General features: G+C 37.5%; 2 protein-coding genes across 3 annotated transcripts; one reads left to right on the forward strand and one right to left on the reverse strand.

Annotated features, from left to right (window-relative positions):
* Window positions 1–1,742: 1,742 nt before the first annotated feature.
* On the forward strand, window positions 1,743–3,292 carry LOC117638747 (probable N-acetyltransferase HLS1). Its single transcript, XM_034373852.1, has 3 exons — window positions 1,743–1,931; window positions 2,057–2,253; window positions 2,440–3,292. The coding sequence occupies exons 1-3, from the start codon at window positions 1,743–1,745 to the stop codon at window positions 3,290–3,292; spliced, it is 1,239 nt and encodes a 412-aa protein (XP_034229743.1).
* A 423-nt stretch (window positions 3,293–3,715) lies between these two features.
* LOC117637586 (BTB/POZ domain-containing protein NPY2) lies at window positions 3,716–9,786 on the reverse strand. Of its 2 annotated transcripts, none has more exons than XM_034372518.1 (5): window positions 9,307–9,786; window positions 7,912–8,696; window positions 6,455–6,524; window positions 4,741–5,907; window positions 3,716–4,505 (listed from the first exon to the last, which is right to left on the reverse strand). In XM_034372518.1, exons 2-5 carry the CDS (start codon window positions 7,971–7,973, stop codon window positions 3,936–3,938), a joined length of 1,869 nt encoding a protein of 622 aa, XP_034228409.1. In that variant the 5' UTR covers window positions 7,974–8,696; window positions 9,307–9,786; the 3' UTR covers window positions 3,716–3,935. The 2 variants fall into 2 exon arrangements, with proteins under 2 accessions (XP_034228409.1, XP_034228408.1); XM_034372517.1 differs by having other exon boundaries at window positions 7,912–8,702.
* Window positions 9,787–13,380: the final 3,594 nt, after the last annotated feature.

The raw sequence follows: 13,380 nt of genomic DNA on the forward strand, positions 1-13,380 counted from the left end.
CTAAATGAGGTTAACATCCAATTATTTTATGCTAAGATGTGCTTAATTTACTAATATAACTCGGATAACTACTAGCCGCGGCACACATATGATGTGCCCCCTTCTGCAGACGTAATCTTTGATTTTTCTTCATTCATTCATTTTAACAGAAAATTTTTGTCACCACCAAAAAAAATGAAAGAAAGGAAAGAAACAAAATCCAGACATGGAAAATAGATTCTGGGGAAAGCTAATGGGATCATGACGGTCGTTTCGAAGCTATTTGTTGGAGAAATCAGATTTTGAGCGGTTTTGTTTATGCTGGGAGTGGTTGACTTTTGCTGTCAATGGTTCCCTACCTAGGCAGCTTGATTAATTAAAAAATTAGCAACTTCTTTATTTTAAATGGTTCATTCTTATTACAAATTCAACGGTGAATTCATGTTAATCTTGTTGAGAATTAGATTTGGGAGAAGGGCGAGATTCAAGGTTTTGAGATATATTTGCAACTTTGTAGGATTTGTTGAGTTTTGAGGTATGGTTTTTCTTGGCCGAGTTTGGGATTTTTTATTTTTCCAAATTTTTGATAGAATCAATTAGGGATGGAAACTATCCGATTTGATCTGCTTTACATCAAAAATGATAACCAAACCAAATAAAATAACTAGTGTTATGTGGTTCATTCTTATTAAAAACTCAACAGATTTGTGTTAAGGTCCATTATATTTGAGAAATACATTATTATTTTATTTAGGGCAAAAGTGCTTAAATGTCCGGAATGTTTTTTTCACCCCAATTTGTTGTAGAGTCGAGTTAGGAATTTGTGTTAATTGAGGCATGATTAAAAAATAAAATAAAATAAAATAAAAAATATAAAAAAAATAAAAAATAAAAACTCTTACAAAGAAAAACTCAACAATGCATTTTATGTTTGACTTTCCCTTGGGTGCTCCTTTCAATAGTATGTGAAAAAAAACATTGATAAAATACGTAAATACTACGCGTGTTACTGCAAAATATACGAAAAGACATGTATTATTCATGAAAGATACGCGCGTATCATACGCAAATCTACTAAACCATTGGACTCACTTTCTTCCAAGCTGTCAATATGTCAAATGGGCCCTTCCTCTTCATCCCTAAGTCCAAGAGGCCTAAAGCCTTGACCCCCAAACTTCAACTGGATTTTAATGTCGAGCTTTGAGTTGGGCAATTTTGTGTTCTCACTAACTCATGTTCATAAAAATAAATAAATTTTAGAGATTAACAAATAAATGATAGAGCACCATAATCGTGGATTAGTGGGACCTTAATTGCCGCGCATCTTCCTAAGTAACTTAATTATTACGTTAAAATAGGAAAAGTTTTGCGCAGACACACAGCCGCCATTTCCACTAACTCTCTTCCTCTCCAGGTGTCCCTTCATTATAGGCCCCTCCCTCTAACCGATGAATTAAAACCTTTAAAAAAAAAAAATTAATGAGCCCAAGAACCAAGTAATGATTTAATTTAAAAGCAGCGTAACAGCTCTATCTCTTCCACTAATCCAATGATTACCCAAGTTAATCCGTACCCATAATTCAAAATCCCATCATTATAAATTTTCTCTCAGAAAAAAAAAGAAAGGAAAAGAAGAGGAACCATCAACCAAATATTTATAGCTGTCCATTGCAGCTATAACTATATAATTATCTCTACATTTCCATGCTTATTAGCTTTGGGGGTTAATTAGAGTGTGTGATTAGTGACTAATCAAGGTTATTATGGGAGAGGCAGGGGAAGGCTTGTTGGTGATTAGAGAGTTGGACATTAACAAGGACACAGAAAGTGTGGAAGAGTTAGAGAGCAAGTGTGAAGTTGGTGGTTCTTCATCTGGCAAAATGTCTCTCTTTACTGATCTTTTGGGTGACCCAATTTGCAGGATTCGAAACTCACCCTCCTTCCTCATGCTGGTGTGTGTGTGTGTGTGTAAAGCATAATTAAATTCCATTTTCGTTTTTTTTTTTTTTTTTTCACTTTTATTACCTTGTTAATTGGTCTTTAATGGGGTTTGTTTTGTGGTTATAATATTAATCAGGTGGCTGAAATGGGTCCTGGCAAAGAAATCGTTGGAGTCATTAGGGGTTGCATCAAAATCGTTACTTGTGGCAAAAAGCTCATAAGAAGTAACAATGGAATTGCAAACTCTAGCAATGAAGATTCTGATCCCAAACTCGAACCCATTTGCACCAAACTCGCTTATATTCTCGGCTTACGAGTTTCTCCTTCACACAGGTATATATACATTCTTGTTCAAATAATATTACATGTACCATACTGTGGACCACATCACCAATAAAAATGTGACTAAATGTAACATGTTATAAAATATGAGACAAATAGTTGCTTTTAGCAATTACTTGATTTTAACAAAATTTAGTTTAATTTAATTTGGTTCCAATGGCTTATGATCATCTGCAGGCGTAGAGGTATTGGATTGAAGCTTGTTAATCAAATGGAGAAATGGTTTAGAAGAAATGGAGCAGAGTATTCATACATGGCAACTGAAAATGACAACATGCCTTCCCTCAACCTCTTCACTAAAAAATGCCACTACACCAAGTTTCGTACCCCTTCAATTTTGGTCCAACCAGTATTTGCTCACCAAGTCAAAACTCACAATCGAGTCACGATCATCAAACTCAGCCCTCCAGACTCCGAGACCCTCTATCGCTCCCGATTCTGCACCATCGAGTTTTTCCCACAGGACATTGATAGGGTTGTGAAAAACAAGCTCAATCTTGGCACGTTTTTGGCCGTCCCAACTGGATTTTCGTGGCCCGGTTTGGCCGAGTTTCTGTCTGAACCGCCAGAGTCATGGGCAGTTTTAAGTGCATGGAATTGTAAGGAGGTGTTTACTTTGGAAATCAAAGGCGCGTCGCTTGCACGGCGTTTTGCGGCGAAGGCCACGCGCGTGGTGGACAGGGCATTGCCTTGGCTGAGGATCCCTTCGGTACCTGAGGTTTTTAGGCCTTTTGGGTTGGTTTTCCTCTATGGTTTGGGAGGACAAGGCCCGCGCGGGGGTAAGATGGTGGAAGCGCTTTGTGGCCACGCACATAACATGGCTAGGGAATTGGGTTGTGGGGTGGTGGCGACTGAGGTGGCAAGTCAAGAACCGTTGAGGTTAGGAATACCACACTGGAAGACACTATCATGCGCCGAGGATATGTGGTGCATCAAGAGACTACTGCAGGATTATAGTGATGGGCCTATTGGAGACTGGACCAAATCTCCTCCTGGGCTTTCAATTTTTGTTGATCCAAGAGAGTTTTAGTAAAATGACCAACCAAAAAAAGAGGCAAATTTTGTAGTTTTAGTGTTAATATTGTAGTTTTAGGGGAATACTAGCAATCTTCTCTCCAGCCTAGTAATGGTAGTATAATTGAGCGAACTGTTTTGTATCTGTAGGTCTAAATATTGTTTAATCCACTTTTTCTAATATTTGAGTCCAAAAACATGTCCTAAAATAAGGTTCCATAATTTTATGAGTTTCACGTCATGTGAGAGAATTGGGAAAAAAGTTGAAAAGATTCGGTGTGTGTCAATTTTCTTTATGGAATCGGGCATTTTATATTGTGAAACCAGCATATGACATGCCTGCTAAAGCTCACCACTGAACAATTTCCTATATGTAAAGAGAGATGTTTTCTTGCTAGACTTACCAAAACATCCTATAAAAGATTTTGACAAGTGAACATTTAGTTTTGAACTCTTGACAATTGCATCACCATTTAGGTTTAAAAGATTTTCTCACAACCTGTGATTTTTTTCTGCAAGTACAACAAAAACCCTTCTTCCAAACTATATGTACTTCACTTTTGCTCAAGTAATAGACCACCAAGTCTTTTTTAAGTTGCTAAGATCATAAAGAGAGAAACCCGATAATTTCCGACCTATTTCTGTGCCAATTAGTTCCACTAAGAAACCGAATGCCTCCTATTTCTGGAAGGTGTGGATTTAGCCTCTTCAGGATTAGCAGAACCAAGGCTTTCAGATGAATCAGAACCACTATTCTCACCTTGTACCCCTTTGCTTGACCAAAGCTTTGCAAAAACCTTCTTCTTTGACTTAAGTAACCCTCTCATTTTACTGACTGCCGCCTTGTCAACACTGCCTTTGCCATCTCCATTCTTCTCACCCCCTCCCACACCACTGCTCAACCTTAAGGAAGCTAGCTCCCCCTTTAGGGCCTTAAGCTCTTCAGCCGAGGCCACTGCATCCCAATCCTCCTCTGTGTTGGTTGTCACAGATCTTGAGCTCCCATGGGACCCATTGTTTAAATCCTTCATGCCTTTAGGCAGGTCTGGAGTGCTGCTGCCTGATGAAGCAGCTGCCCTGACTTGCTCAAAAAACAGTACCTGCACAACTACACGCAATGGAAGTCTCTCATTTTGCACGGCATGCATACACGCATCAACTGATAGCTTTTTGCAGTCCATCAGCTTGCATATCCTCTTCCTCTCACTCTTGCTGATCCCCGGGTGCTCCTGCATCATAGAAGGCCAGAGTGTGATACTTCACCACAACACTAACAAAATACAACACAAAAGCACTCAGGAGAAAAGAATTTTTATTTTATGAACATAATCCAGCATCAAACTAAAATAGAACAGAAACAGAACACTTTAGCATCTTGTTTGCAGAGTGACATGTAAAAACTTGCATGCCACCATGCAAAGACTAGTGCCTATTAAAAGAATAAAATGTATTCTAAGCTCTTACCTTAAGATACATATCAATGGCTCGGTAGAGCCCATCATGAGAAGGCTGAGAGAAACCTCTCACCATCTCTGCAAGATCAACAAACTTCAACAAGGGTAGGTGGGGATCCTTTGAAATTTCAGCAAGATACCCATCTATCAGTTTTGCCACCATCAACTTAGAAGCATCCGACAAGATCCCCGGCCTTCTCACCTCCTGAAGCTCATGGCGTTCTTCTACTGGACTCTGATCTTGCCTTAGAAACTCTTCAACAATTTTTTGGACTACAGTAACATCATAAATTGTAGGTTCTCCTTCTGCTGCTCGTATCAGAAGATCATTTACAGAAGCCTCCTCCAGTTGCTGCCCTATTCTCCTCACCAGCTCTCCTTTAGTCATGTCTCCAGAGTCCAAAAATATAGCTGCTTTTAACATTTTGAGCAAGAAACTACAAGAGGCACCACCCTTCTCCTCAGGCAACAGCCAGACAATTGTATCCACTGTTGATCGATGCTTTGCCATATCTCCACCCTGGATCATACCTTTGCTAAAACCTGGAAACCTTCTGTAAGCATAAGCTTTCAAGGCTTCTCCTATCACTTCAGCAGAAAGTACTGCTTTGGTTTTGATATTCGTTAGAACACGCTTGTATAAATCAATCTCAAGCTCACACAATTCTTCAACCCACCAGTCCTTTGGAACTGGACGATTTCTAACACCGTTCCAATTTGGATCATTCCCATTTTCCTCAGGGATCTTCTTCCGATTATAGGTATAGGACCAGTCAACTTGTGAAACATCAACACAGGCCTTGGTAGCTATAGAGTCAATGCATTGGCTGACCAACTTTAGTTCCTCAGATATTGGCAAAAGAGACTTTGTAGTCTGAAGAACAATGATTGAATCCTTCCAGCTCCGGAAAATGCTGGAGCTAAGGAAGACATCAATCTTGTAAATGAGATTTCCTTTCTCAATAGACTCATGCATTCCCAGATATTCAGCAGCACATCGAGACAAAACAACATTGTAAGCATTGAGAGTGACAGTCATGCCATAACAAAACTTGGCACATATCTCAAAGGCAGCAGGGCCACCTGGAATGTCAGAAATGTAAATTTCGCCAGTGTTTGATTCGTTAGTGTTTGCAACCAACTTCTGCAAGCGTGCACTCTTTGATAGAAGAGGAAACTGCATAAAAGATTATCACTCTGATCAGTATCACAAGACATTTATCTGTAGCCACACAGCAGATTGCAGTTAAAATTTGAGATGCAACAGAGTTGTGTTGAGTTAAGTTTGCCAACGCCTTATCATCCCTTGACTTTCAATTGAGTTTAACATATATATCATGCTCAACATTTAGATAATCAATGATCTTCCAGCCTCTATAAAATCATAAAAATTCATCAAGTGATAAGGCATTTGTCAAGTTTGAACAAAGCAGGTATTAAAATAATATTTCAACTAGTTATATCTTGTAGAAGATAAACCTTATCTTTATCAATCAAGAAGTTGAGAACACCCATAATTTCTTATGACTCTTACAAGCCTTGCACCTCTTTTATATAGCTCATAATGTTGGTAGCTAAACATATCTGTATTTGTTCTGGTTGCTTTCCAATATGAGCGTTAACAAATTCTTGACTATAGATCGCGCCACTTGAAAATTCAACATACAAGGCATGTCACTGGGGAACCATGTATTTCACCATAAAATGAAAAATGGTGAGTATACCTTATGCAGATAAAACTTTGAATCTCCAACATTAACAATGATGTCTGTTGCCAAATCAGTAGCTACATACCTGCATATATGGAGGTTCGTTTAAAGTGTTAGTAAGGACTCTTCATTATAGGTACAGTGTAAAATAAAAGCAGAGGAAGACCTAGGTACAAACACAATTAAGGCTCGCAATATGCAATTGAAACTCAACCTTTTTTCTTTCCTAAAATTTATTCAGAACCCCATCACTTTTTCTTTCCTAAAGTCACTGTTAATGCACAAGAGTGACCAAGCTGTAAAGCTACATAGTTTATTGTATGAGAGCAGTCATAAATAGAAATTTGAGGTTCTAGCTATGCCATGTCAACGAAGAAAAACAATCATACTTTGCTTTTCTTTTCAAGATCTAGTAATGAAATGACAGAGACTGCTAAATATATACTCAACTAAAAATAATACAAGTGATAGCCAACGTTTTTTTAAATGACCATTCATGTACCCTAACAGTATATAAGTGATAGCCAAAAGCAGTAAGTGATGTTAGCAGGGACTCTTGTTGCATTTATTCAAGGAAAGTAATTTGAATTTACTTGTCAATAGTATGCCCACCCAAGTTGCATGGCAAAGTACCAGCTTCAATTCATAATAAATGATACCTTCCACAGGGCTAAATAAAGATTGGATTTAAAAGCCCTCCCTCAATCAAAAGATTGATTGGCTATGATATAAAATACAATTCATTCTCTCGTATCCTTCATTCCTATATAAGGCTCTTGCAAGACATTTAACTAGCATTTCTACATTTTGTGTACTTTTGACACAACTTTATAATTTCTCATTGGTTTTCTATATATTATCCTGGTTTTTTAAATCAGATATATATATATAGATCCTCATTTAATCTAAGAGAACGAATAACAAATAACAAACAATGTGTGGTGATCTGCTTATGAGAGCTATGAGAGCACTAATGAATACTATATTGACTAAACAAGATGGATAATACCAATGATTCTGAGGTTTAAAAAAAGTTGATCATAGAGCAAGTGATAGATTCAATAAAGGTTCTCTTCATATGGCCCCACTAAGAGAATTATGTTTCCATGTACTACATCAAAGAAAAAAGAAAAGAGAGCAGAGTTGATACTAAATCATAGAATAAGAACAATTTTAAGACGAGTGCAGGAGAAAATGACGAGAAATGAAAAAAGGATGACAAAATTTACTGTCCAATTTTTCGGTAACCAGATGGCTGCTCAAAATGAGTGGACACAGGCACTATCCGTGAGAAGAAAAACTCAAATTTATCCAATATGAACAGAAAAACCGTTAAAAATTATACAAAAAATTATACCAGCAGGTTTATGCAACAGGAACTGATATGCACGAGACACAATAGCAAGAAAAATAATACAAAATGATGATTGAAGAACGAGGTAGGGCATAAAGAAGGCCCTAGAAGATCTCACCTAACATTATTGCCATCAGTCTGAAACGAATCCGGCTTCGATCCAAGTTTCATAAACTTCATCTTGGCAAGCAAACAATCTGCTTCTCCTTCACTTCCCGAAAACAATACTTCCTCACCACTCAACCTGTCACTGCTTAATCAAATGCTTCACACCTTGACCATCCCGAATAATAATGCATCTCAATCGAGGAAAAGTTGCTGGAAATGGAAAGGAAGACACCAGGAGTGGGGGACCAGATATAGATATCTGAATGCAACCAACTTCCTGGGCTTCGAGAGAGAAAAGAAAGATCTCAAAGAGGGGAAGGTTATATGTATGCAAGGCAGGGTATGACCGAATCTTGACAGGGACCAAGGCAGTCTAAGAGAGAGAAAGAGAGAGGCAAAGAGAAAATGGGTTTTGTGCAATTTTTTAAGAAAAGGTTCTCTTGAATGGCAAGAGAGCCAAAGAAGAGGGTGTTTCCTTGGTCGGCGGCAAAGCCCACGGAGTCCGGGTGCACCAAGTCAGCTCAGGGGACATAGCCAACAGACTCTCAACACTAAATAATTATCAAACACCAGAGACACTCACAAGCACAAATCTGACTCCACCACACTCCCCCACTATTTCTTAATCTTTCTCTTCTGATTACTCTGTTCCTTTGTTCCTTTTTAAAAGCTAATTAAAGATTCATGCCACCAAGACCTCTTAGACGCCTTTAAAGCTTCAAGTTCCAAACCCAACATGTACACATCAATTAACACTTAATTTATAGATTAGTTTTACCGTTGAAGTTTGAAAACCTGCAACTGAAAACAGCATCTCGGTATCAGTTGAAGAACCCACCAAAACGGTAGACAACAAGCATCTCTTTTTATTTGGGCAAAGTATGGGAATAAATGAGAAAGATCACAAAATAAAGTTATTATAGTAATGGACAACCAAACATCAACTTACCAACAAAAAAAATTAATACAAAATTGGACTGAAATCTGAGGAATCTAACAGAATATATCACAGAAAATCTAGTAAAATAATGAAGCCAAGATACATATTATGCTGTATAAGTAAAAATATTTAAAATCCCACATGAAGAAATAGGCAAATAATCTAAGGACAATCCCCAAAAGCCACTCTCCGTGTACACCCCCACAAAACCCAAGACCTATTCATCAAATCTACAGAACTATACAGTAGTACCAACTAATATCATCTACTTGCAATTTGAAAATAGAAGAACCCAGTTCAAGTTTGAGTGCAATCAGCCCAAACCAAGCCTAGAAATCCAAAAAACAAAACCAGAACCAGAGAAAGTGGAGAGTGTGTGTGTGTGTGTGTGTGTGTGTGTGTGTGTGTGAGAGAGAGAGAGAGAGAGAGAGAGATAAAGAGAGAAAATTGCAAAGCACAGCTCACCCAATATCTTACGCCACCGTTTCAAGCTTTTTGCTTGAAGAATCAGAAAGAGTTTTCAGCGTTCAGAGGAACAGAGGAAGTAACAGTAACGAAACCAAAGAGGGAGTCTTTAGCTCTATGCACAAGCATTGAAGTCTTCAGAACCAAACCCACCACCAAACAAACTTTCACGAAACTCAGGAAAAACCAAAAGGGCTAAAAGAGAAAACACAACTTAAAAGCACCCATCAGAAAATGAGCTGTTTACTGAGCTCCAAAATCCAAACCAAAGTACACCCATGTCCCAAAAAACTGAAGAAAAAAGGAAAAATCACACAGGAGCAGCACAGCACCACCACCACTTTTCTTTTTTGGCACACAGAAGATGTTTTCCTTTAGCTTGCCTACTTTAATTTTTGTGGGCAAAAAGTAGGGAGAGATTCATTGAGTTTTTAGGTTGCATAATTAACACTCACCTCACTCTCGCTCACCACCTTGCACAGTAAAGCACGCTAAAACTGACACGCTGCTGCTTTTCTCTTGCTGCCCCCATGACGCGGACTCTCCTCTTATTAAATGACCCTAAAAATTAAACCCACAAGGCCATAACTTGGATAATGGATGCTATTTTTTCATCATGTGTTCATGTTCACGGTGATGGTCATGTTCAAAAGGTCATGAAAAAACATTGGATTTGAGGAGCTAGTTACATATCACTATATAATATTTGCTTGAACCTTTTGTCTTGCTACACAGCTAAGAAATACATTGTCTTTTCTCTTTCGCTTAATTGGAAATACATTTTCACACTTACCACAAGATTTCATATAGATTTTATACTTATTTTGGCATTACTATTTATTTTACCAGATCTTTTCTAGTTGACAGCAAAGGAACACTGGCTCTTTGGATAATTGGAAAGATATTGACCCCAAAAAAAAAGAAAAAGGAAATAGATATTAAATTTTCATTTTAAAAAAAAATTTCCATCCAAAAATTTGAACTTGCAAGCGGTATTTTTGACCTTTTCAAAAACCCTCCTTCAAACTCCTTATGTGGGACTAGTTAGCAATTTCGCATATAATACTCGTATAATATATGTAAGTACGTATTTTTAAAACAGTAATGCTACGATATCAACTAATTTACCAACATTTTAATACCAACTGATGTTACACATGATATAACAGTCCATGTGACTTACCAACTCATATATTTTAACTTCTTGATTTATTTGTTTTTAATCAACTTAATTTTCTAATTTAGGCTGAGTCCCGCAGCTCCTTCTTCCATCACCACAGCAACACCGTCGCGGCTGCTATTATATAGTGTCACCATCACGGTGCCGCATCACCAGTCAGTCCCATCGTCAATCTTGAACCCAACCATTCATAATTCATTGAATGTTACTGTGACGATGCGATTCAATCTGCTCATCATAATTCCGCTGATGGGTTTTCTTAATCATATGGAAATCTTGGTTGTTGATTCCTTGTTAAATTATTGATAGATGAATAACAAGAGTAAAAGTTCCCAAGGATAATCAAACAAGTATTTTTGTCAAGATGTATATGTCCAGCATCGTCGAAAACAATACAAGATAATCTCTCAAATCTTATATATTTATAAGAAAATCTCAGTGATGGGAAACAAAATGAAAAGATTCATCATAGATGGAGGAGGATGTCAGTGGAATAATATCGCATCATCACTACGAACAAGAAGAGGAGATGTTGAGGCGGTGAAAGTTGGATTCAAGATTGGAGGTGGTGGCGGCACCATGGTTTAGGGTTGCGGGTGATTACCCAAAATGTTAGTATTAAAATGTTGGTAAACTCTAGTTGGTGCTCGTACAACACATGTATTAAACACATAACTTTTAACCACTTGCGCTACAATTCTCTTATTTAGAAATATTTTTTTGGTGTCTTGAATCCCAAATTTCGATTAAAAAGTCCGAGAAAATACATATTTGGGATTTGGATATGTTGTGTTATATATAGAGAACTTCCAACTTGTAGTATTTCTTTTGGTGTCTTGAATAGTGTGTTTCATTTGTATATATGTTCCTGCAGGTTCTCCCGAAATTTATAAACTAATAAAATGGTGACATGGGGCTGTTGGTACCAACTAAGGTCCATGTGAGCTAAAGATTAAAGGAATCAACTCTGCTAGGTTTCACGCCAAGGGCATATTCAATGAAACTTCATGAGCATGGCATATCCACCTTCTGTGAAGCCTTAATGTATATAGTCAAAGATGTATAACATGTTTTGAGTTCTATACTACATATATGTAGGTTCGGATCATAAGATGACGTTGTGGGATGGATTCCACTACACTAGTGATAAGCACAGTGTCTTACTAATAACTGGTTAGACTTTGAGCGCTCATATATATAATAATGTAGCTGGTATTTTGTTATTATGATCTTTTTGCACCTATGATCAATCCGAAAAATGTCTTTAAGTTTGAATATCGTATATTTTGCGGATAATAAAAAATAAAAAGAAAGATGACGATTACAGTGATGTATGTAGGACATCTCAATCCATAATTTCATTCTTAAATTATATATCATCTTAAGTTGAGGATGCATAAACTATTGATTAGGGTTATGATTGCTTGCGGTTGACAGCGGTATATCTCTCACTCACAAGTCAAAAATATTGTGCCTCTCTTGCCTTGCCTCGTGAAATCACCAAACATCAGCATGAATAATATTCAGTAATATAAAACTCAGCTTAGGATATATCAAATTCTCATCTCAACACTTCCCTATGATAGTGCCAGATTTCATTAGATTTACAAACACCTCAAACCACCACATTTCAAGGCCCTCCTCTCTCTCTCTCTCTCTCTCTCTCTCTCTCTCCCCCCTACACCCTCACTGGTCACTGCCTTGGTATATATATAATACACATGGTGCTGACTGTTGTAGATATAAAAAATTAGGGTTCCTTATCAAACACTTGATTCTCAATTGGTTTGGGGGGTTTGAATTTGCAGAAAGTCATCGTGTGGTGGGGGGTTGTTCGATAAGGATATGTTAGTCAGCAGCTTATCGTCACGCGAATGGTTTGCTATATGGTCCTACTCTCTTACCTACATGCCCTAATGTGCAACCATTATCAGAATTTGAATAGAATATGCATCACAAAGCTTGTGGTCATATGCTATAGTTTGAGAAAAGGGGCCCCCTATTGCCTACTTTGACCTCTAACATGAATGGGGCAGAGTTTGTTTGATATGCTTGTATTTTGCAAATGCTTTTGATATGGCGAAGATTACTTCCCCCGATTTTGTGTGGAGATGGGAGACCCCTAAAATTCAAGCAATAATCTTAGCATGATCTTTTAGATGCTTGTTGTCCTTTGCTAATGACAAGCATCTTTACTTGTGTCAGTGTGAGCAACTGATAGACGTTGATCGATGTAAAAGACATGACAAACCAACACTTATGCTTGATAGGCAATCAATGTGAGTAATTGACATTGGTTAAGGTCTTATTGTACGGCTTAAATTAATCAACTTTTTGCGTCAATCATGTACATTAGAAGAGAAAATTGAATAGTTGTTGATGATCGATTGTGAGATATTGCACATTCATCAACGATTATCATTCACTCATGTGCAAGTAAGTGGTTAGTATATAAAACTAACTAATCGTTGACGGACATAGGATTAATTGTGAGATACACATAATTAATCAACAACAATCTAAGTGATAGGGGATATCAAAGCCAGCCTTATAGGGGACAATGTAATACATACATATATATATGCATAAAGTTGATATGTGCATAAAGATTGCAATCTCAGCTAGCTAGCAATTTGTACTTTCGTCATTAGGCCTAATTAAATGGTGATCCCATTTACAACTCACCCAATAATTTGGCATTTGATTTGTGGAAAAAAATGTGGTGCATTGTTATCGATATATTCTAACACACACAGTGCACATGACAACCACTTAAAAATCCATTTGCTTAATTAATTACATATCCGATCCAAGTTAATTAGGTTTTGACAGAAACAAAACCCTAATCATCAATCATCACAACCATTGGCCTCTTTGATCATGTGTTGCCACAC

Source organism: Prunus dulcis, chromosome 8 (assembly GCF_902201215.1).
Source record: "Prunus dulcis chromosome 8, ALMONDv2, whole genome shotgun sequence".
Classification (NCBI taxonomy): Eukaryota; Viridiplantae; Streptophyta; class Magnoliopsida; order Rosales; family Rosaceae; genus Prunus; species Prunus dulcis.